At 39.5% G+C, this 26165-nt stretch overlaps 1 protein-coding gene across 1 annotated transcript in view; it reads left to right on the forward strand.

The window, feature by feature from the left end:
* Positions 1-21118, forward strand: part of LOC126484467 (iron-sulfur cluster co-chaperone protein HscB) — a 38348-nt gene extending 17230 nt beyond the window's left edge. The window contains exons 3-4 of the mRNA XM_050107992.1: positions 13532-13729; positions 20845-21118. Coding sequence (XP_049963949.1) covers positions 13532-13658 — 127 coding nt within the window. The 3' untranslated portion in view covers positions 13659-13729; positions 20845-21118. The remainder of the gene's footprint in view (positions 1-13531; positions 13730-20844) is intronic.
* The last annotated feature ends 5047 nt before the right edge of the window (positions 21119-26165 follow it).

A 26165-nucleotide genomic window follows, 5' to 3' on the forward strand; every position in this document is an offset into this window, starting at 1 on the left:
AAACCCAGCGAGAATCACTGTTCAGACTATACCTGGACTCATCTGTGAACATAACCTGGGACCACTGTTCCAGTAACCATGTACTGTGTTCTTGACACCAGGCTTTTATGAGCTCTCCTATGACCAGGGGTCAGTGGAATGCACCTTGCAGGTCTCCGGGTGAATAAACCATGTCTGTTCAGTCGTCTGGAGACAACCGTTCCAGTGGCTGCGGTAATGTCCAGAGCATGGCTACCTGCAGTACTCTGTGGCCGTCTGCGAGCACTGATGGTGAGGTTTCAGTCTTCTTGTGGTGTTGTACACTGAGAACGTCCCGTACTGTACCACCTGGACACGTTTCCTGTCTGCTGGAATTGTTGCCATAATCTTGATCACACTTTGTGGCACACGGAGGGCCCTTGCTACGACCTGATGTGTTTGGCCAGCCTCCAGTCGCCCTAGTATTCTACCCCTCGTAACGTCATCAATATGTGTTCTTTGAGCCATTTAACACAGTCACCATTAGCACATCTGAAAATGTCTGCACACTTACTCTCTGCACCGTACTCTGACATGCACCAACACACCTCTGCATACGTGGACTGCTGCCAGTGCCACCGTGTGAAGACTGCATGTCAAATGCACTGCATGGTCATACCCCGAGGTGATTTAAACTCGCAAATTGCCCACCAGAGTGTTGTTTCACCATGTATCAGCATTGTCCTTAATTTATGAGCATGAGTGTAATTCATTGTTGTTATACAATGATGAGTCCATACCTATTTCTTCATTACCACTTCAGCTAACACAGTAATAACTTGTGTAGTCATACATCAAAGTGAGCAGCAGTAATATAAAAGAAACAGCAAGCTAGAAGACAAAAATTTAAGATCTGTGCAGAAAAGTGACCTGGATTCCAAGCTAAACACACAAACCCACAACAAGGCAATTATCTAAAAGATAATTAATAACTAAATAAGCGGTCAGCAAGGATCTGATGCAACTGTGCTGTTTAATGCTTCCAGTGGTTCATTACTTGGGTCAACACTTGTGTGCAGGAACATGGTGAAACAATGAAAGGTTTATTTTATTACTGTTTTATTACACAGTTATTTAGCTCGTACCATTTTAGTTCATTTTATTGTTGTTTAATTAAACTACTATTAAACTGTAATTTTGTTCTTACATGTTTACCTTGAAAACAGAAAACAGCTATTACATGTGTACAAAGTGTGCTGCTTGTCCACTTGTGTTATGAAGAATGGCGCATCTGCTTGAGGGTTAATAGTCAGAATAACTTCTTATGTCTCGCCAAACTTGAACTCCTGTGGTGGGTGTTAATTTGTTGACTATTTGCTATGATAATATAATCACTATGTTGTTCATGGTAGCTTATGTACAGACCTATTTTATTATTCTTTTTAGGTCTATTTGTGCATTGCCTCTATTTGATTCTATGTTGGGAATCCGATGCTTACCTGAGTGGAAGTCTTGTTTTCTTGTCACCACACTTCACTAATTCCTACAATATTATGAAAGGGATAGTTGCTACTCGCCATATAGTGGAGATGCTGAGTTCAAGATAGGCACAACAAAAAGACAGTCACAAAATAATATTTCAGCCAACAAGACTTTTTGTCAAAAATAGACAACAGACACATACATGACTACAGTCTCTGGGAGCTGAAACCACACTGAGAGTAGCAGCAGTGCATGATGGGAGTGGAAACTGGGTGAGGGTAAGGAGGAGGCTGTTGTGGTGTGGGGGAGGGATACCAGGGTAGGGTTGGGGGATGGTAAAGTGTTGATGGCGAGTGTGCTGAGATGAGGTGAAGAGAGAGTAGGGCAGCTAGGTGCTGTTAGGAGGTTAGAGGGACAGTGGGGGAGGGGGAGGGGTAGTGGAAAAGGAGAGAAGTGTAAAAGAATAGAGGGCTGCGTAGTGCTGGAGTGCGAACAGTGCATGGGACAATGGCTAACAAAGGTTGAGGCCAGGAGGGTTACTTGAACGTAAGATATACTGCAGGGAGAGTTCCCAATTGCACAATTCAGAAAAAGCTGGTGTTGGTGGGAAGTATCCATATGGCACATGCTGTGAAGCAGTCTTTGAAATTAAAGACTGTTAATGTTGGACAGTATGCTCAGCAATGGGGTGGTTCAGTTGTTTCTTCGCCACAGTTTGTCGGTGGATGTTCATACGGACAAACAGCTTGTTGGTTGTCATGGCTGTGTACAATGCAGCACACTGGTTGTGGCTTAGCTCATGTATCACATGACTGGTTTCACAGGTAGCCCTGCCTTTGATGGGATAGGTGATCTTGTGACTGGACTGGAGTAGGTGGTGGTGGTTGGGAAGATGTATAGGACAGTGCTTTCCTCTTGGTGTATTACAGGGATATGAGGCAAGGAGTTGGGAGCAGGAGTTGTGTAGGAATGGACGAGGATATTGTGTAGGTTTGGTGGTTAGCGAAATACCACTATTGGTGGAGGGGAGGAGGAATAATAGTGGGTAAGACATTCTGCATTTCAGATAGTTGAAAACCTGGCAAGAATGCGGTTCAGTTGCTCCAGTCCTAGCTGGTACTAAGTCAAGAGGCCAGATGATAGGACTTCAGAAGGTGGTGGGTGACTGTAGAGATAAGGCAAGTTTTTGTACAAGTTTGGGAGCAAGCAGGCAGAGAAAGCAAAAATGCTGAAATTGACAATGCTGTCAGAATGGCAGCAACAAAAGCATGAGCCGAGCTCGAAATTGTTTGACAGCAAGCTGACTAATGACAATGGAAAGGGTAGCTCAGCAAACATGGCAGATCTAAGTAATGTGACAATAAAACAAGAGATTGACGATTCATACGAGGGAAATATGGAACAGATGTTCTCATACCCATGAGATTGAAATGAGAACAGAAATAATAAAACCATTAGTGAATCAGATGGGTGATGTGCAACTGGGCATTCTAAATGAGTTGAAACAAGTGATATTAACAATGAATAATGGTTTGAAAAATGAAATATCTTTGTCAAGTCAGACATTGGATAATAAAAATAACTTCGTTGTCTCCAAAATTGGTGAACAGATAAAAACTCTGACCAAACAAACATACAATAAGAAAAGAAGAGGGCTAGATGGTAAATTGGACAGTAAAATGAAGGCTTTAAAGAAGTCTGTAAGTGATGAAATCAAAAAGCAAAGAGGAGAATTGTACAATGCATTTAGCAATGAAATAGCTGAAGATCTTAATGCTATTCGTGAGGATTTAAAGACGAAGGTAGACTAGGAAATTAAAATAGTAAATCATCAGCAAGGAACAACTCATAGCGAACTAGATCTGTCTGTAAAAACTTTTAAAGGACAGGTCGTGAAAGTTCAAAACAAGACAAAGACCAAATTCCAAGAAAGCATATCTGCTATTAACACTGATTTGTAGGGTAAAACTCAGACGTTAGAAGTTAGCTTGAATCACAAACTTGTGGAATTTAAAAATAAAGAACTAGTGAGTTTGCTATCAGAAACTAATAAAACCAAAGAACAAATGAAAAACCATGAGAATGTGAAAAATTTGGCAGCTGCATTTAGAGCAAGAGGAGCTTAACCCAGTCATGCAAATTTCAAAATCAAAAAGTTCCATCCAAAAGGCAGAGGTCATCCTGTTATTTTTGTGGATGCATGCAGGGAAATAATCTCTTCAGCATTACCTGAAGAGGATCATATTAGAATTATGCAAAAAATTAGTTCTGTTCCTAATATATATTAATGACTTGCCATTCTATATTTACGAAGATGCAAAGCTGGTACTTTTTGCCAATGATACAAGTATAGCTATCACACCCAACAGACAAGAATTAACTGGTGAAATTGTAAACAATGTTTTTCAGAAAATCATTAAGTGGTTCTCTGCAAATGGGCTCTCATTACACTTTGACAAAACACAGTATATACAGTTCCACACAGTAAATGAGATGACACCATTAATAAATATAGACTTCGATCAGAAATCAGTAGCTAAGGTAGAATATTCAAAATTTCTAGGGGTTGATGAGGGGTTGAACTGGAAAAAACACACTGAGGATCTGCTGAAACGTTTGAGTTCAGGTACTTGTACTATTAGGGTCATTGCAAATTTTGGCAATATACATCTCAGTGAATTAGCTTACCACGCCTATTATTTCAGAATAATTGCTGGAGCTCATCCAAGATCATCCTGCAGACACTTATTTAAAGAGCTAGAGATCTTCACTGTAGCCTCACTTATGAAATTTGTTATTAACAATCCAAACGAATTCAAAAGTAATAGCAGTGTACATGGCTACAACACTAGGAGAAAGGATGATCTTCACTACTTAAGGTTAAATCTAACTTTGGCTCAGAAGGGGTAAATTATGCTGCCACAAACGTCTTTGGTCACTTACCTAATAGCATCAAAAGTCTGACAGATAGCCATATAGCATTTAAAAGGAAATTAAAAGAATTTCTGAATGGCAACTCCTTCTCCTCATTAGATCACTTTTTGGATATAGTAAGTGGGTAATTTCCCCAACGCCCACAAAAAATATTAAGTGTCATGTAATATTTTGTGTAATGTAATATCTTGTATAGACAACTTTTATCAACCTGACACGTTCCCCAGCATTACGAAGTGTCGTATTCATAATCTATGGAACAAGTACTAATCTAATCTAATCTAGTAGCTGGGTAGTCCACACTATGGACAGTTGCGGGACTTAAGAAGAGTTTTTAAATAAGTTTGAGGAGAAATACTGATCTGTATATAAACAGGATGAAGTATTATAGGAATTTATGCAAGCTTCTCCATGACAGCCTGGAAAAAAACAAACGTGAAATCGTACTACGAGTACATAAGAGGCCAGATGTCAGAAAAGAGTATGTTAATGCTACTTTGCAGAAAATTACCATGTCTGCTGATTAATTAATAATTTTAAGAATAATAATTGCGATGGAAGTTTGCTTGTGCCACACGAGAGGCGCAACAATATGAGTTCACCCAAGAGTGTGTGTCTCAGCTAATTTATGCACAGTGATGCACACTCCAGACAGTCAAGTTTATGATTTTTCATATACACAAAAAATCTGCAAAACACAATATTGGATTATTAGACAATAGTTCTTAGAGCCTTGAACTTATTTACCACCTCTTCATCTTTGAAGACAGTGTTACAGCATCCAGCTTGCTCTGCTTAAATTTCTTGCATCTCCGAAGCATTACAGATACCTGGAACGCAGATAAATAAACTGAAATTAGTGACCAGTAAATGAAACTGACTTCATACTATAAGAATTAATGTATTCCACATTATTAGTAAACTAAATGGAAATCAACGTCCCCTCTCTCTCTCAAGGATGGGAAAAGACCGACAGTACAAAATTGATGAAACATCCAGTAGGATTTTTTTTTACAAACGTAAGAAAATTAATATTCCTCATATTTTCTCGCTGGCTCCACAGGCTTGATTGCTGCAGGGATATGGCATCTTCATCTTTGCTGCAAGCTATGTAGGCTTTTGAGCTTTTGCTCTTTTTCCAATAAAGTGCACATACTCACGCACACCCAAATGCACAAAGCCTTAGCCATGCAGAAGTGTCAGTCCATTCTAAAGGCCTCACCTTTTGCCACACTCCCAAATTCAATCATGCAGGACTTGTTAAATACCTTCTCTCCTTCTCCCAGTCCCTACAGTGGAAGTACTTTTTTGCCACCAACCTTATCAATCAGACTCAACGAAAGACCAGTGTTGGACCCTCCCTGACTCAATTCACTTCTCCATCCAACTGTGATCCACCCTCACTGCCCCCAAAGCACCCCCTGTTAACTTTCCAGAGTTCCTTAACCTTGAGTCCCCATCATTCCTCAAATCCCCCCAACATACAAACTAACCTTACATCCACAGAAAGAACCACAATCCATCATGTAAAAAGTGATCCGAACTTTATAATCCTACCTACTGAGAAGACTCCACCACTGTTGTTTTGAACTGCAAGGATTACCTGGCAGAAGGACTCTGCCAGTTGTCAAAGTCATCTACTGACAAACTCTGCCACAGTGATCCCATTTCAGAAATCCAGCAGGATCTCCACTCTCTCCTCAAATCCTTAGGCCCATCCCAGAAGCTCTCCCTGGAGTCCATCTCTCTCCTCACCCCAACCACTCCCCGCATTCCTACCTTCTGCATGCTTCGTAAAATCCATAACCCAAAACACCCAGGACACTCCATTGAGGCGGGTTACTGTGCCCCCACTGAGAGAATCTCTGCTCTTATAGACCAACACCTTCAGCCTATTACCTGCAACCTACCCCCCTATATAAGAGATACCAACCATTTCCTCTATTGAGGTACCAAAATACGCACGCCTCCGCCCGCCCTACACACACACACACACACACACACACACACACACACACACACACACACTTCAAGCAATGCTAAGGAAATACACATTTCTTACGCAGTATTAACCAATCACTGCGTGATTCTGCGTTACATGAACAGTTATTATAATCATAGAGATCAGCAGTGTGATAGCATATCATAGTGCTTAGGGTATAAACCTGTTGCGTATAAGGTTGAATGCTGGAATCTAATCAAAGAACTTTGATCATCATTTATATTCAGTTAGTTGATTTAAATGTAATTTTTTAGTTCTAATGCTTTGTCGTGTCATTTTCATCACATTTTTTTCTTTCCATCATTTTTCCCCCATTTGGAATCTGCTCATGTCGCCTATATCCGCAACCAAGTGCCAAACAGGACTGCTCATCAGATGGTAATGCGGCATACCATGTAGCCAGTGTGATAGTAGTTTCACAGAAAAATTACATTTTGCTTTCACCATTGAAACCGAAATTTTGCTGCAGAAGAGGGCTGTACAAACTTAGTACTAAAATTTTCGGTCTTGTGTTTGCTTTTAGAGGTTAGCCTTAACCGCTGTGAACAAAGTGATTGTGAATTTAGTTCTGCTGCAGATTGTTAATCGCTGTTTTCTCGGATACATTTAAAATTGTGAGGTCATGGTTAAGTTAGGACATGAGTTTAAATTTAGGGCTACAAAATGTGTTGTCTGCTGCAGTTCAGTCATTGGTCACTTCAAATCTGCTGTTGACAGAGCAGCTCTCATTTCCGTCACACCTCGCAGCAGTGACTTCCAACATTACTCTGCATTACACATTAATTGCATTTGTGAAGTGACGCATCATGTTTGTGTCACCTGAGTGGTAGCGGCAGCAGGCTGAAGCAGAAAGTGACAGACGTTCACTATCAAGTAATTTTACTTGGTCTATAGCTCAACCTCAGTTAGTGTATTCTTTTTTATACTTTTTTGTGTAAACTGGTTTTCAAGTGAGTTGTACTTAAGATCAAAGAGATACATGTTCTCAAATACCTGCCACTAGAAAATGTATTGCGTGCTCAAAACTAGTATTTCCCATGTGAGACATCTTTCAAGGCTAGAACAAGTGATATTTGTTGCAAGGGTAGGATTACAGCAGGGCTTCCCAACCTTTTCAGCTGGTGGACCCCTCCTTCAGTCGAAAATCCATGGCGGACTCCTAGTCTGTTCCCAATGAACCCCCCTCCCCCGAAGTATCAAGTCTTTGCTTTAGAGATGAATGAAAACAACTTGAAGGTCAAAAATCGACATAAAATAGGTAGTACACTGTCAAAGCAAGTTTAACATTTAATTATGTCTGGGGCCGCATACGTGCCAGGAAGTGCTGTGATTGGTCGACAAAGCTCGCTCTGCGCATGCGTAAAAGGTTTCAGTGCATCTACTGCCGTGAGCCAGCGCTCAAACGACCCCTGTATTGTTGCGAAACAATCGATCAGAGAAGCCGCATTCTCTGGCACTAAACTGTGTATGCGTTCTCACTTACGAACTGCAAAGGCTGCTTGGGAATACGACCTGAAGTAAAAGTACACATTTTTTTCACACACACAAAAAAAAGTAGTGATGAATTTGATTTTCACATTTTTATTCAATAATTTTACTCATTATTTTACACGATTTGGTGAAGGGTGGCCGCGGACCCCCTAGAAAGAGCCGGCGGATCCCTAAGGGGTCCGCGGACCACATGTTGGGAAGCCCTAATCGAATACAGTCCAACCCATCAGCTTTAACAAGTGCCGCTTTCAACCAATATGGTGATTATGACAACATAAAATGGTACATATTTTAACTGTAAAAGTATTGGGATGTTCTTGCTATTAATGTCTTCAAATATATTAAAAAAGATGAAGCATAGACCAAATAGAGAAATATTATAGAATGTGTGTAATAAAAAAAGTAAATAAATAAAGTAAAAATACACATTTACCATTCATTCATTGAGTTTCCCAAGTTACAAGTAATCACTTTCCAACACAACCAACAATGATCCACCTGTATCAGTGACTGGTTCGACCTGCCAATTGCGTTAAGGTGCAAACTTGCACTTTGAACTTCCTGTTTCTAGGCTACTTGCTTTGTGCTACATTCCTCTAGTACCCAAACACATTTTGCTGCTTCAGTCCTGGTCTTTAGTTACGATGTCTGTTTAAATGAATTATTAATTCAGTTAGGAAAATGACACTGAATTTCCATTATTACACTTAATTGCAAGGTGTTCATGAACTTGTTCTTGGTGTGAACATGATGTGGCTTGCATTCAGAGAAGTAGTATTAACAGCATTTGAAAGGTTTATACCAGATAAATTAATAAGAGACAGAACTAATCCCCCATGGTACACTAAACAGGTCAGAACACTATTGCAGAAGCAACGAAAAATATGCCAAATGTAGACATTCTTTTAAACATTGCTCAAATTTTTGGACATATTTCAGTTTCCACAACAAAACTCTACCTGGATATCTGGCAGGGGGAAAAAATAAATAAAATAAATCAGGTCATATATGAAGTGCACTAGCAGTAAGATACAATCAATACTTTCACTGCACAGCAGCGATGGTACTGTTACCAATGACAGTGCCACTAAACCGGAGTTACTAAACGTGGTTTTCCAAAATTCCTTTACCGAAGAGGATGAAGTAATTACTCAAGAATTTGAACCAAGAATGGCTGCCTTTATGAGTAATTTAGAAGATATCCTCAGTGCAGTGAAGCAATTTAATTCAGTTAATAAAGGCAAGTCCAATTGGCACAAGTCATGGGATAGCGATACGCACAAATACAGATGGTGGTAGTATCACCTACGCAAGGTATAAAAGGACAGTGGAGCTATTATTTGTACTCAGGAGATACATGTGAAAGGGTTTCCAACATTATTATGACTATATGGCAACAATTAAGACTTCAAACATGGAATAGTAGTTGGAGGTCGATGCAAGGGACATTCCATTTCGGAAATTGTTATGAAATTCAATATTGTGAGATCCACAGTTGTCAAGAGTATGCTAAGAACATCAAATCAGGCATTACCTCTCACTACAGGCAATGCAGTGGCCAACAGCCTTCACTTAACAACTGAGACCAGTGGCATTTGCGTATAATTGTCTGTGCTAACATGCAAGCAACATTGTGTGAGATAACCACAGAAACAAACATAGGATGTACAACGAATATATGTGTTAGGACAGTGAAGTGAAATTTGGCATTTTCTAACAGCATGACAATGCCTGCACCACATCTCCTGGGCTCATGACCATATTGGTTGGACACTGGAAAACTGTGGCCTGGTCAGATGAGCCCTGATTTCCGTTGGTAAGAGCTGTTGGTATGGTTTGAATGTGGTGCAAGCCCCATGAAGCCATGCACCCAAGTTGTCAACAAGGCACTGTGCAAACTGGAAGTGGCCTCATAATGATGTGGGTTGTTGTTTACATTGAATGGACTGGGTCCTCTGGTGTAACTGGGTTTGTTTCTGCACTTATCTCTCACAATGTTGCTTGTATGTTAGCACGGACAATTATACGCAAATGCCACTGGTCTCAGTTGTTAAGTGAAGGCTGTTGGCCACTGCATTGCCTGTAGTGAGAGGTAATACCTGATTTGATGTTCTTGGCATACTCTTGACAACTGTGGATCTCACAATATTGAATTTAGTAACAATTTCTGAAATGGAATGTCCCTTACATCTAGCTCCAACTACTATTCCACGTTTGAAGCCTTGATTGTTGACTGGGAATTGTTATGGTTGGCTACTTGAAGACCATTCTTATTTGTGTACTTCATATTCCAAAATAACAATGTCACTGGGTCCCAATTGCTTGCGATTGGTTTGAAGAACATGCTGGATAATTCGAGGAAATGATTTAACCACCCAGATCCCCCGACATTGAACACTTAGGGACATAATAAAGAGGTCAGTTCGTGCACAAACTCCTGCACCAGCAACGCTTTTGCAAACCATGGCTTAGCATTTCTGCAGGGGAGTTCCTGAGATTTGGTGTCCATGCCACATCGAGTTGCCGCACTATGCTGGGCAAAAGGTGGTCTGACAAGATATTAGGAGGTATCCCATGAGTTTGGCCACCTCAGTTTGTACTAGTTATGTTCCTTTCAGAGTATGTTGATATAACAGCTTCATGCTTAGCAGTCATACACAACTGCTCGCTTTATGAAAGATCCATGCCTGAAAAGTTGCACTGGTCACACCAACACCCAAGAAAGGAAATGACTCTTCCACTGAATTCTGGACCCATATCACTGACTTTGATTTGCAGTAGAATTTTGGAATATGTACTGTGTTCGAACGTCATGAATTACCTCTAAGAAAACAATCTACTTACAATCAATCATCACGGATTCAGAGAATATTGCTCTTGTGAAACACAAATAGCTTTTTATTCACACGAAGTAATTTGTGCTATCAACAGGGGATCTCAAATTGAATATAGATTTCCAGAACTCTTTTGACAATGTTCCTCACAAGGGACTTCAAATCAAATTCCGTGCTTATGGAATACCATCTCAGTATTGTGACTGGATTAGCGATTTCCTTTTGGAAAGATCATATCATATATAGTAATTTATGCAACGTCTTCAAGTAAAGCAGAAGTGATGATGTCTGGTGTCTCCCAGGGAAGTATTATTCTTAACCTACAGAGTGATTATTAAACTTTCAAACCGCTGTATAAATAAGAGGGAAAACATGTGGCAGAAGAAAAATAAGTAGTTACAAAATGTAGCAATCGATGGCGCAGTAAGCATCATAATTTAATAGTGGTAGACTACGAATGGCAAATGAATCGTACAATGCCTAAGGTGTACGTTTGATGTTAAACAAACTGTACTATTCAGTGTGCATGGGTGTACAGGTGTGATACTGTTAGTTACGTAAGCCCATCCACCACGGCAAGGTCATATCACATCGGATGGGAAAATCAGTTTTTAATTGTCCTGAGCCAAAAAACTGCATAAAAAGTATCAATCGAAATCAAATTGGATTATTAATTTCTGTGTGACTTGCAACAAGTTGAAATTGAGAAACAGCATGTTCCACAACTGATTGAAGTTTTTCCAGGATCACATTCAGAATGTTGCGCAATGCATACCTTCAATGCAGCTAAGTTTGTAATCGGAATACTGAACACATCATCTTTCAGAGAGCCCCACAACCAGAAGTCACACAGATTAAGATCAGGTGATCGGGACGGCCAGGTTGCTGGGAAATGGCTGCTGATAATTCTAGCATTTCCAAAATGGCTGCTGATAATTCTAGCATTTCCAAAATGTCGCTTCAGCAGCTGCTTAACTGGATTTACAATGTGCAGAGGTGTGCCCTATTGGATAAAAATGATCCCATCCACACTGTTGGAGAGCTGTAATGACCTGGTTGCACAAGACACTCGTAGCGCTTACCAGTGATGGTACAGGTAACAGCACCGGAAGCACCTGTCGTCACTTCAATAAGAATATGGCCCTATGATAAATGATGCTGTAAACCCGCACCACACAGTGGCCTTTTTCAGGATAAGTGGTACTGGGTGATTTATGTGTGGGTTTTCCGTTGCCCATATTCGACAATTCTGTGTACTGACATATCCTGTCAGATGGAAGTGGGCTTCATCTGTCCACAAAATCTTCCATGGCCAATCATTGTCCAGTTCCATGTGAGCAAGAAATTCTAAAGCAAAGATCTTGCTTGCTGGCAGGTAAACAGGAAGCATCTCGTGCACACGGGTAATTTTGAACGGATAGCAAAGAAGGATGTTTTGTAGTATTTTAAGCACCATACTCATGGGTATGTCCAATGTTCAGGCAATTCTCCATGCACTACATGTTTGCATACAACCACTCGTCTCCTCCTGCTTTGCTGTGGCCACTGCTTCCACTGACATCGAATCAATTTGTTTCCTCCCTGTACCAGGTTGCAGACCAAAAGAACCCATCTTTTCGAATTTCCGAATCATTTTCTCCAGACTCATGGTAGTCATCAGACCAATGCCTTTTTTCAAACCCTTCGGTGTCCGGAACATCTGCAGAGCAACATGTGCACAGTCATAATTCTTGTAATACAGTTTTACAAGCAGAGTGTGATCCTGCATTGAGACAGTCATGATGAACGTCGCAGACGCGAAAGGAGGAAAACTTCAGTGAGTCATGCACGTGACAGGTGTTTTCATTTACGTTTGGCATCTATTGATCAGTTTTCGCACTATTCTTTTTTTATTTTTATTTTATTTTATTTTATTTTATTTCCACCTTCTGACATACATTTTCCCCCCTCTCCGATAATATTCCATTGCAGTTTGACGTTATTCTGACCAGTGGTGTTATTTCTACAGCATTTTGAAAGTTTAACTTGAATTATAATCACCCTGTATATAAACAATTTAGGACAAATCTGAGTATCCCCTTTCGATTGTTTGCAGAGGATGCTGTCATTGACTGTCTAGTACAAGAGATACCGAAATTTTCCTCTGATGGAACTGTTTGACAGTGCTGGTACTTCGATGTATTTGGTGGAACACCTGGTTTATTTTGAAGGCTAATAAATTTTTAAAAAATGAACTTGTTTTATTCTGTGATTACTTCAATTTTAAATCTTAACTAATAACAAAGCAATAATAAAATTTTAAAAAGCCATGTTGTTAATAGTTTTTCTTTGAGGACTTATTCACTTTTCACAAACCCCAGTATTCCATGGAACACAGTATGGGAAATCCTGGTCTAGTAAAGCCATCAGAAGATCAGAACCAATCTCGAGAGCTCTAAAAGCAATCTGTTATATGATCAACCCCCAAATTAAAAGGTGTAAATACGTAGGAACTACAATTATGAACAGCTTAAATTGGAATGGTCACATAGAAAACGTTGACTGCTAGGCGTCATTTGTGAATTGCGTCATAGTCAAGTAGAAGTTGAAAGTTTCCATGCCCTATTGTGTGTATTATAGTAATAATTTTTTTCTCTATTTTATCCTTTAACTGGCACCAATGAATCAACTTATGGATTATTTGGCAAAGATTCAGTTTTTTGGCAGTTAAGTTTGTGCCTCCTATGTAATGAATTTCTCACCTTTCATTTTAAACTTTCATGTTTTTTACAATGTAAATAAACATCATAATTAGGTTCTCAGTATTTCAACTGAGAAATTTTGTTTACAGAGATTTATCAAGTTCATTTGCTGAAGGAGACATGGAGAAAGCAAAGCGCATCCTTGTGAGAATGAAATATTATTCGACAGCAGAATCTAAAATAAAGGAAAAAAGGCAAAAATTCGGTTTTGAATGACTGATATCAGTTATTTGAAATCTTGGTATTAAAACAGTCAGTAATAAATATCAGCACTTCCTGTTGCGAAGGTAAGCCATTTAGAAAATAAGAATTTTGTTGTACTGAAACAACTTAAAAAATCACAGAGAGAACAATACTATTTGTATTGTATCATTTGAAATGTCTATTTAATGAGGTTTTCCTCCTAATGTAATATGAAGAATGTGTTATACCTATTTTGCCATCTTACATCAAAATGTGTAGATTGAGAATTTTCAACAATAAATGATAAATCATACGCAGTTATACATTTTAATATTTGTGATAGTTTCTGTCTATTGGTACCCTGAAATGCCACTATGACTTGTAAAATGGACCTGAAATCCTGGTAGAAGTGTGCAACTGTAATTAGAGTAACTATGAACATGGTTTTAAAAACGAACATGGTTTTAAAAACGTTGGCAAGTCGTGTAATACAGATCCTGATGGTATAGAATCCTTTATTGTGCTTTTGACTTGCCTCACGCCAAGCTCACCATCAGATGACCTGGCAACAAATAATAATGAGAAATGCAAATAATGGTACTGTACAATACAGATTTACCTAGAAATGGGGTTATATAAACCTCTAATGAAATTAATAAATTGTACTCAGTTTTGAAGAATGTAACTACATTCCATTGAAAATAACCAATTTTTCACAATATAATGTTACTGGATAGATAAAAAAAATCTACTCACCAAAGGGCGGCAGGAGAACACACACGTAAAAGAAGGTTATACTTGTGCAAGCTTTTGGAGCCAGTGACTCCTCTTCCTGGCAGGATGGTTGAAGGGGAAGGAAGAGGTATGAAGGAAAAGGACTGGAGAGGTTTAGGAAAAAGGGGTAGGTTCTGAAAAAGTCACCCCAAACCGCAGGTCAGGTAGACTTAACGGATGGGATCAGAAGGAAAGACTGATTGTTGGGGACTACGTCGGACGAGATTTGAAAACCTGAGAGCTTTAAGGTGCAAGGCACTGTAATATGCAAGGCAGATATTACTGCAAAAACATTTGAGTTAATAAGAGTGAAAAAGCTTAAGTGCATTGTATATAACAGAGGTGGGAGGGTGGTGGTGAAACATAGACATGTCGGAAAATGAAAGATGTAGCAAACTAAAACGGTGTGAAGGAAGGAGTAGTTATTCTGAAGGCATGCCGAGAAAGAAGAAATTAATTTAAACTAAGGCCAGGTGGATGGCAAGAACCACGGACATGTAGTGCTAGTTCCCACCTGCAGAGTTCTGAGAAACTCGTGTCTGGGGGAAGAATCCAGATGGCGTGTGTGGTGAAACAGGCACCAAGGTCACAACTGTCACATTGTAGAGCATTCTCTGCAACAGGATATTGTGTGTTGCTGGAATACATCCTCTGCCTATGCCCATTCATCAGTAACTGATAACTCGGAGGTAGTCATGGCGATGTAAAAGGCTGAACAAAGTTTACGTGACAGCTGGTATATGACGTCATTTCACAGGTGGTATAGTATGTTTTATTGGTAGCGCACACATCAAAAAAAGTTATGCGTCACCCTGGTTCCCAGAACTCATGAATATCCATTAGGATTAAGTTTTCTTTTGTTACGTGTATACAGTACAAGTGGAGAAGTAGAGTCATAAACAGATTTACCAAAGTCTTTATTAGCAATTTCAAACATGATAGGTACGATACGTAATTATATATCTCTATCATTAAAACTTTCAAGTCCAGGTACACTTGGAACTCCGCTACCACCTCTTACTATGGCAACGGTGAACCATTCATTCCCATGAGAAAAAGTATCGTTTATGTCCAAACTAAAATTACAAGTACATCCAAGAAACACACATGGTCCATCAACGAGCGCGTTCGCTGCAACACTCTTCACTGGAATGCGATTTTTCTTGCCGCCTATAGTTGTTGTTAGTTCAATATTTTCTATATATTTGTAAACTGTTGTGCGACAATGGGGCCGTTATCTCCTGTAAGGCATGTTGGCGGCGTTCAATGCAGTTGCCTGTGCAGCAGCAAGACAGAGACTGAGCGTAGCACGAGAGCACGCTCGCTTATATAGAGTGGGGGGACATTGAACTTAGATAAAGACTTAGAGTTTTCGCAGTGGCCAGCAGAACATTATCCCGGACGCGCACACTAGCCATACTAGGTGTGCGCGTCCCGCTGGCGCGCCGCCAACACCAAGAGATAAGAGTGTTTACATAACAAAACTGTTGCATCCTTGAGTCCTCGGTCTCGTAACTAACAACTACAGGCAACAAGAAAAATTGCATTCCAGTGAAGAGTGTTGCAGCGAACGCGCTCGTTGATGGACCATGTGTGTTTCTTGGATGTACTCTTAATTTTAGTTTGGACATAAACGCCTTTTTCTCGTGGGAATAGATGGTTCACAGTTGCCATAGTAAGAGGTGGTAGCGGAGTTCCAAGTGTACCTGGACTAGAAAGTTTTAATGATAGAGATACAATTTCGTATCGTACCTATCACATGTTTTGAAATTGCTAATAAAGACTTCGGTAAATCTGTTTATGACTCTACTTCTCCACTTGTACTGTATACACGTAACAAAAGAAAACTTAATCCTAATAAATCTGTATTTATTTGGATAAAAGTTAAAGGTGTATGTGAATATGTAAAATTTGTTGGTGATTGTACTTTATATTTCCATAAATAAATATCTGTAGCGTCAGCCACTAACTGGGCCATGTCAATGTGGATATTGTATCACAGACACAGGCCCTTTGACTGTTCAGAGATGTCACTAAACCCACCCAAAGATGTAAACAAACATGCATGAGCAGCGCCTATTACACGGAGGGGGTCCGACAGCCGATCAGTTCCAGTCATTCCTTCAGGAAGTACATGTTGTTTGTAGTTCAACCATGCCTAGACAGTCAATACTGCAGTTCGATTGCATCCGCATTGTTAGTTTGTGCCAGGAAGGGCTCTCAACAAGGGAAGTGTCCAGGCGTCTCAGAATGAACCAAAGCGATGTTGTTCGGACATGGAGGAGATACAGAGAGAGAGTGCCTGTCGATGTCATGCCTTGCTCGGGCCGCCCAAGGGCTACTACTGCAGTGGATGACCACCACCCATGGATTAGGCTCACAGGAACCCTGACAGCAATGCCACTATGTTTAATAATTCTTTTCGGCAACCACAGGACGTCGTTTTACGACTCAAACTGTGTGCAATAGGCTGCGTGATGCGCAACTTCACTCCCGACGTCCATGGCAAGGTCCGTCTTTGCATTCACGACACCAAGCAGCGCGGTGCAGATGGGTCCAACAACATACCGAATGGACCGTTCGGGATTGTCATCACATTCTCTTCACCGATGAGTGTTGCATATGTGTTCAACCAGACAATCGTCGGAGATGTGTTTGGAGGCAACCGTGTCAGGCTGAACGCCTTAGACACACTGTCCAGCGAGTGCAGCAAGGTGGAGGTTTGCTGATGTTTTGATGTGGCATTATGTGGGGCCGATGTATGCCGCTGGTGGTCATGGAAGGCGCAGCAACGGCTGTACGATAAGTGAATGCTATCCTCTGACAGATAGTGCAACCATATCATAAGCACATTGGCAAGGCATTCATCTTCATGGACGACGATTCGTGCCATCATGCACATCTTGTGAATGATTTCCTTCATGATAACATTGCTTGAGTAGAGTAGCCAGCATGTCTCCAGACATGATCCCTATAGAACATGCCTGGGATAGATTGAAAAGGGCTGTTGACGGATGAAATGACCCACCAACCACTCTGAGGGATCTATGCCAAATAGCCATTGAGGAGTGGGACAATCAGGACCAACAGTGCCCTGACGAACTTGTGAATAGTATGCCACAACGTATACAGGCACGCATCAGTGCGAGAGGTCGTGCTACTGGGTATTAGAGGTACCGGTGTGTACAACGATCTTGACCACCACCTCTGAAGGTCTTGCTGGTGGTACAACATGCAATGTGTGGTTTCCATGAGCAATAAAAACGGCGGAAATGATGTTTATGTTTATCTTTATTCCAATTTTCTGTACAGTTTCCAGTACTCTTGGAACCAAGGTGCTGCAAAACTTTGTTTTGCCAGTTACAGAAGTGGTATAGGTGGTGGTAGGAGGTTGCATATGGCAAGTCTTGCAACGAGGACAGTCACAGGGGTAGGAGTCACAGGTTAGAGAGATAAGTGCGAAAGTGTAGTGATACATCCCGTCCCTAAATACATATTCAGAGAAAAGGTGTTTGTGGCTAAGAGTACTCAATAAGTGGTAAGGAGTTTTAAATTGTAAAGGCTGGTACCAAGCTAACAATCCAGTGACTGTCTGGAAGTGGATAGTAGTCAGAAGACGCTACCTGCTGAGGTGGGGATAGGAGTTCCATAGGATGGGCAGTGAGGAAGAAAGGGCTTCAAGAAATCTAAGCACATGAAATGTCAAAGATAATAAATGTATTGCAATTGTTAATTATCAAGTTGAATAGCAGATCTATTATGTATGTAGTACTGAAGGCCAGCTACACACATCTGTCTGCATTACATCTACAAACAAACAACAGTACCTTTGCCTCGAATGCCAATGCTGTATGAGAGGGAATGTTTGACATGGAAAGGGTGCTTTTGTTTCCATGTCAAACATACTACATTGGCATTCAAAGCAAACATATTTGTTTGGATGTGGATTCTTTACAGCAATACACTACCATTTTCACCTCAGTCTTCACCGGATGAATTACTCCACCAGTCTAGTTCCAAAGCAGATTTTCCCTGCCATCACATCCAATCCTAGTACTGCTGATCCGTCAAGTTGGAGCACACCAATTCTCACTCAGTATTATACTGGTCTTGAATGTATTAATCAGCTACTTCAACAAAGCAATGACTTTCTGAACTCAAGCCCAGAAATTCGATCCATTCCGTCTGAGATTTTTTCCACCACACGTAGTATAGTTATCTGTCGCCCTCCCAATCTTCACAATGTCTGTATCAGACCCTATGCTCCTTCTGCACACATGGCTCCTACCCATGCCACTGTCCCCAGTGCAAGACTTGCCTATGCACCATTCTACTACCACCTATACCACCCTTGTAGTTGGCAAAATGTATTCTATTAAAGGAAGAGGAGCCTGTGAAATGGCACGTGTCCTATACCATCTTTTATGTGAACACTGGTCTTTTACATCGACATGACTATCTCCATGCTCTACAATATGGCAGTTGTGACCTCGGTCTTGTTTCACCACAAGTGCCGTCTAGATTCCCCCCAGGCACCAGTTTTTCAGACCTCTGCAAGTGGGAACTAGCATTACATGTCCTTGGTTCTTACCACCCACCTGGCCTTAATTTCTTCTGTCTCAGCATTTCTTCACAACTACTCCTTTCATTACTCCATTTTAGTTTTCTACATCTTTCATTTTTTGACCTGTCTGTTTTTTGCCACCACTCTCCCACCTCCGTTGTATTGAATGCACTTAGCTTTTCACTCTTATTAACTCGTGCACAACGTTTTTGCATTAATCTCTGTCTTCCACTCTCAAGCTATCACACTTCCAAATCTCGTCTGGTGCAGTCCCCAACAATCAGTCTTTCTTTTTCATTCCGTCCGTTAAGTCTCCCCTGACCTGCAGTTCTGTGTGATTTTTCTGAAATCTACCCCTTTTCCTGAACTTCACCAGTCCTTTTCCCTTCACCCCTTGTGTCAGGAGGAGGAGCTACTGACTCCTAAAGCTTGCATAAGTATAACCTTTTATGTGCGTGTTCTCCTGCTGCAGCTTGGCGAGTAGACTTTTTATCTATCCAATTACATTATAAGTACATACAATCTAAGATTATATGCATTGTCAGGCACATTGAATAATGTCTGTAAGTGTCAAGCAAAACTTGTGCTGTTATATACAAGAAGTAGGCTGTAGACCTAACCAGTAGCTGACTACAGTTAGTGTCAAGGCACTGCTAAAGGTGCAATAACTAAGCTCATATTGATAGAGTGCAGCACTTCTGATGACATTTAAAATTAAAATGCTACTGTAAAATGAAAGCTCAGTCAGCACTAATGTGCAAGATCAGTTGTAAAACAAGTATAGCACAAGACATTAGACTTAAAATGTCAATAGAACCGGATTCGCTATGATTTGTTCGTAAGTCATATTGCAAATGTAAAGATGACTTGTAACAGTAAGTTTGTTTTGTGAAACCTGCACTCTTGCATTGTGTTTTACTGATGACTTTCGTACACAACTTTGCTGGTAAAAACAAAATATTTATTTTAATTAACTTGGTGTTGATATGAAATGCCTTCTACGGAAATTATCAACAAATCATACATACCGAATGTGATTCTAAGTGACATTGTTGTAAATGTAATGCCTTGTACTACCATTATAATGGTTGTACATTTGACATAGCATATTAGGGTTGATTGAGCTTTTTTTATTTTATAGTAACATTTTGTTTTAAACATCAAAAGTGCTGCTCTCTAGTGATACGAGCTTACACTATGGCTCAATTAGTGGTGTCTTCACACTGTAACTGTAGTCAGCTATTGGTTAGGTTTACTTCTTGCATACTACAGCATATGCTCTGCTTGACATTTGTACGGATATTATTCAACATTGTTGTTGGTGCATATGATCTTAAATGGTATGTACTTACATTCTTCAAAATTGTGTACAATTAATTTCATTAGAGATTTATATAACCTCATTTCTTCGGTAAAGCTGTATTGTATAGCGCTATTTGCATTTCTCTTTATTGTTTGTTACCAGGTTATCCAATGATGGGCTATGCCTGAAATGCATTGTGAGTACCATAAAGGATTCAATATCATCTTAATGTGTATTACTTACACAACTTACTAGCATTTTTAAATTCAGTTTCATAGTCACTATGACTGGCAGGAGTTGGGTCAAGACCAAGGGCAAAGGGAAGTGTTAATTTAGTGTATAATAAATCATTTTGCAAACTTATTTGCAAATGATAGTTTTCAGTGTGGATAATAAATTTTGCTCACATATGTTGTCTGCTATTTGATAGCTTCAAAGCTTAAATTGCCCATACTTTTGAAATTATTCAAAATTTCATACTAATTTGTGTTTTGGCCAAACCAGTTACAATATGGTAGCAAATAGACATTCCTCCTCTATGCCAAAAATTTTAATTGTGCTCTCTTTTTTTTTTTCAGTACTCACTGCTACAGCAGCAACTAGTACACTTAGAAGACTGTAGATCTCCACAATGAAAGAAAGGATAACCTGATATTCATGCATTATAATTGCCATCTAAATAAGAATCGGGAAGTGGCTGAAGGCATATTTTGTATTTCTCAGTTGTGAATCAGTTATTTAATAGATGCTGCCAGCAAATTTGTCCAGAAAAGCGGTGCATATTGTTATCTTTCTCATTTTCTTGCTTTTTGTAAAGTTTTGTATCTGAGAAAATAAAAATATTTTGTCCTATATAGTTGTTTGAAAGTTTCTTTAATAAGCAGTCTGCCTCACTTTCTAAAGTGACACGACACACATTGCAGTGGTGTTTCCTGCATGTTGTTTAGGATTGATTCAGTTAGCAGAATAGTTCCCTCATCATCCATTGCACAGTTTGACAATGAAATTTGTCACACAACAAAAATATGTGGTGATTACAGAGTTACGTTCCCTGATGACAATGGTGAAATCCATTATCCTCTAAACTTTCTTCTGGAAACGCAATTTTATCTGCATATCAGTGTTCTTTATTTTGTTGCAGCACTTATCACAGTTGTTATTTTAGGAATATTATTGCTTGGGGAGGGGGGTAAAGGAAAGATGCAGTTGTCAATCTACTATCTCACTGTGAGATCAAACAGTATCGATTCTTGATGTGTGTGCATCCACTGACATGAAGAATATTGTTTGTACATGATCACGTTACTTCCACTCAGCGATGGCTTGCAAGTGTGTTAATTCACCAAATATTTGTGTGTGTGTGTGTGTGTGTGTGTGTGTGTGTGTGGCAAGGATACTACTAAGTCTGACATCTGTCAAACTCTTGGGCAACACAGAAGAGTTGTTTCTCATAGCTTCCACTGCTTAAGAGACTGGTTGCGTGGAACCCATCCATCTATGCCATACCACAGTTGTGGAGGAAACAAACCACATTACAGATTGCTACTTTTGTTTAACAAAAGTAAAAGAAGTCTCAAGTAAATAGAAACACACAGTTTCTTATACAAATTTGCAATTTGCCGTTTCAAAATCACCAACAGACAATGTTAGTGATAGACCAATAGATCATGAAGATCCTGAGTACATGCCATCTGCAGCCACTGTTGCAGGCAGAATTGTACAACCGTGTAAGAGATCTAAATCTTTCAAAGAGGGAAGCACAGTTACTTGGGACTCATCTTCAAGAAAAGAACCTGTTACAACCAAACACTAGTATTTCATTCTGTACACGACAGCTTGGTCTATCCACTCTCTTTCTCAATGACAGAGGTCGCGGTATATTGTAATTTCAGAAATGGGCTGCTTACAAAATTTGGGATGATTCACAATCCAGAAGTAGTAAAGGAATTTAAAGATTCCTCAAAGAGTAGTCTCAAAGCTGTTCTCTTATGTAATGGGAACAAGATACCTATGATACCAGTGGCCCATTCCCTTCAATTAAAGGATCAATGTTCGGGGACTACTACTGGGAATTCATACTGGTTACACAAAATTTTGCTGTTTCTTGTGTCACTGGCATACCCATGAACTCTTTGTGGGAGTGACGAACATGGTGAGCGATTTCCCCAAGATATTAATGCTAGACAAGAAGTTTCATCATCCATCCATCCATCCACCCACCCACCCACAGATGGAAAGCATCCAGGAACAGTTTCTAACCTGTAAGTATATTTGAAGCTTTATTCAGCTTTCTCATACTATTTTCATTTTGTAAAACAAACAATTACTTTTATTAGAAGATCTGAATATTAATCAACTACCGTATTTACTCGAATCTAAGCCGCACCTGAAAAATGAGACTCGATATAAAGGAAAAAAAAAATTTCCCGAATCTAAGCCGCACCTGAAATTTGAGACTCGAAATTCAAGGGGGGAGAAAAGTTTTAGGCCGCACCTCCAAATCGAAACAAAGTTGGTCCATTGTAATATGAGACACAATTTAGGTCCAATGAATGATGATACAGCCACAGTAGTTCGGTTCGAGTCGTAAGCTTAGCAGTTAAGCTTTACCAGGTAGCCATTGCTATGCATCAGGCGCTCCGTCCGTATTTATGCGCGTACCCTTCCTTTTTCACATGCTTCGTCTGGTTTGAATCGATTGCTTATTTTACTTTGATCTGATAAGTCCCGTTTTCTTTGTTAGAGGTGTTTACGTCACTAAGCTGGAAATGCATTACTGTATTGTGTCATGCATTGTTTGTCGCATTCTGATAGTGCGTGTTTACGGCCTGTCGCCGCTCGCGGCATGGCTTGCTTTTGTGCGCGCTACCACCGCTTAAAACAGAGAGAGAGGGAGGGGAATCGTCTCATTAGCGAAACAATGGCATGAGACTGCTATTTGTTGTTACTTACACGACTTCTTTCTTTGATAATGATCAACAAGAACCAAATAATAGACTGCATATGGTAGAACATGTTCTGAACGAGAGTTGGGCGAAAATTTTTCTCCGTTTAAAAATCGTTGTGGCCGCTTCTTTAGTACATCAAATTCAGCACAGAAATTAGTCATCTTAGATTTAAAATTCTAGTCAGTTGCCGTGCTTCATTTCTGACTGTATCACTATTAGGCATAAGAATAATACGAATATAAACATGACACGATACGTATATTCTTCCGCGTTTGCTGTTGTCTCACTCTAGTTTCGTACTTTATTATGCAGACAGGATTTAAATGAGACAGCAGCAAACACGAAAGAATACATTGCAAAATGTTTATATTCGAATAATTCTTATGGTGAAGAGAATACTACATATGTTTCACATTTCATCGGGTTCCTATTAGCAACCATCTCTTCTCACATGTAGGAAAATATTCAGAACGTAGAGTTGGCCATATTGACAAACATCCCAAACAGTCTTGCCAGTCGGATTTTCGTAGTACATTGAAATTCTGCTACATTCGAAGATGAACAAAACGGAATTTGTATTTACTTCATTGGCTAATGTATGAAAATGCAGTTGTCGAAACTCGGGGCGGAGAAAAAGAGCTCGTCTACCACCTTTTTTTTTTTTAATTTATTTACTGACGCAGAGGTTTTGGCGCCAGTATTAATCTTTGTGCCTACAAAGCATCCCTGTGTAGCGCTACATATATTCGATGGCAGAAGTTAGTTATGGCAGCACCTATCAACATTTCTCAAAATTTCCGCTTGCTTTGCACTCTATTCTAAGCCGCAGGCGGTTTTTTGGATTACAAAAACCGTAAAAAAGTGCGGCTTAGATTCGAGTAAATACGGTACATATTCCTCCTGTACTATTAACGAGTCGTTTCAAAGTTTCTCGAAATAGACGTGTGCGGCGTATCTTCTCCAGAAAAATTGGTACATGGTGGAACATTTCTGATTAGATATTAGAAATTGTGATTTAGTACAGAGTACAGTGAGACACTAAGTTCAAATTTGTTGTCTTGTGTTATCTAATTAGCCTCCTTATTTTTAAGTGATAATTAGGGTGATCTACATTTGATCATTGTTTTAAGGGAAATTTATCTGCAGTATATTGCAATTGGACAACTACATCACCTTTCCTTGGAATGGGTGACAGTGGAGACACTTTGTTTTTCATTGCGAGAGCACATAATGAAAAAGATCCACTTTAGGAGCAAATGACGACACGTGTGAATACTGAACAGTACAGTTGGTATGACTGGAAAAGATTACACAAATCTGAACATTTTTCCTTGACTACCTTCCGTTTTCGATTTCTGCCACCTGAAGTGACATATCAGTATTGGCTCATTCAAAGCAATATCAAATGTTGTAACAAGTGGGACTGAACATGAACATCTCTATAATCCATTTTGCAAGTCCTTGTTACTTCCATGTGTTATTTGTACCATTTTGCTTCCATGCGGATCAACCACACTTGATCTAAATAGGGCCAATCCATACCAACTGGTCCAAGAAAAAAATAATTGGTTGCTCGACCATCTCACAAAAAATTTATATTGGCTGGGTGTATTCTCCAAAGTTTAGTAGTCACAAAAATATTTTTTTTTCAAATTTATTCTTTTGAAATGGCAGCCATATTTGTTCCAGGCCGCATGCAATTTTTTTTTGTATTTGCATCTACATTTTTTACAATTATTCAGTAGTTGATTGTCCTATGCCTTTCAGGTAAAATGCATTTATTTCAACATACTCTGCACTACAAATTAACATCATTATGATGCACTCTTTAATATATTTTTAATAGTTCAAGGTTATCAGCCACAAATTAAAAAAACAACTCAATATTTGAATGGTAGTTTTCCAAATAAAGATTAATTTCTCAGCTTTAATATTTTTTTCTGCTATTAGACTATATAGTATAGTTACTTTTTATAGAGTATCAATGGTGAGCAGCTACACTTAAAACGAGTCAAAAATATGTTTTTTAACATCTGCGATATCAAGACTTATGGAATAAAATATATCAGTTACAGTATATAATTTAATCATATCTATGATTACTTACTATTTTTATTGAAAATAAGCCTACTAATTAAGTTATATTGTTCTCCTGTTATTGGTTTTTAGTACGTTGCCCATTGAACATTTGAGGATTTTGTTCACTCACTTTGGGTGTTAGATTATAAGTTTGCCCAGTCACAGTTGGAAGCTATGGGAGACAGCTTCCTCCGTACACTTTTAAAGTGGCATCCAAACTTGATCCTTCTCAATTTTTTAAAAGATGTCCTTGGTCGTAGAGGGTGAATAAAATACAATATGTACATCTTGGTTCTGACAGTCAATATTATCAACTTCGCCAATCCACCACTGTTCATCGTAAGCACAAGCCACTATGTCTTTATTTTGAAGAACCAATTGTACAAGTTTTGCACACTGATGAAGTTCACTATCAGGTGAAGTTGATTTGATCTTACACTTCAGTAAGTTGTGTGAATGGGGTACAAAACAATGAAAAGATCGAGTGCCTTTAATATTCCGACAAGTGTTGTACGTTTCCTTCAAGACACTGTCATAGACTTCTTGTATTTCCTCACATTGTACAAAAACATAGGTAATCGCTTTGATACGTTTTTTACAGAATTCAAACATTTCTTGAGGTGTTATGTTATGATTGTCATCGGTCTGCTGCAGACTTGCTTTTGTGGCAGCTCGCTTGAAGAAGGCACAATGAGCCGGAGCAGTGTCATGGTGTAGCACCCAACTGCTGTCTTACCAAAATGCAGGCCTTTTCTTCTGCACCTTTACGCACAAACTCTCAAGGACAGGTTAATTGTCTGTCCTCCAGGGGTAAATTCATGATGCACAGTACCAGTAGAATAAAAATCACCAACATTGTCTTCACCTTCGAC

The sequence above is a fragment of the Schistocerca serialis genome, chromosome 6, assembly GCF_023864345.2.
Source record: "Schistocerca serialis cubense isolate TAMUIC-IGC-003099 chromosome 6, iqSchSeri2.2, whole genome shotgun sequence".
In the NCBI taxonomy this organism is placed as follows: Eukaryota; Metazoa; Arthropoda; class Insecta; order Orthoptera; family Acrididae; genus Schistocerca; species Schistocerca serialis.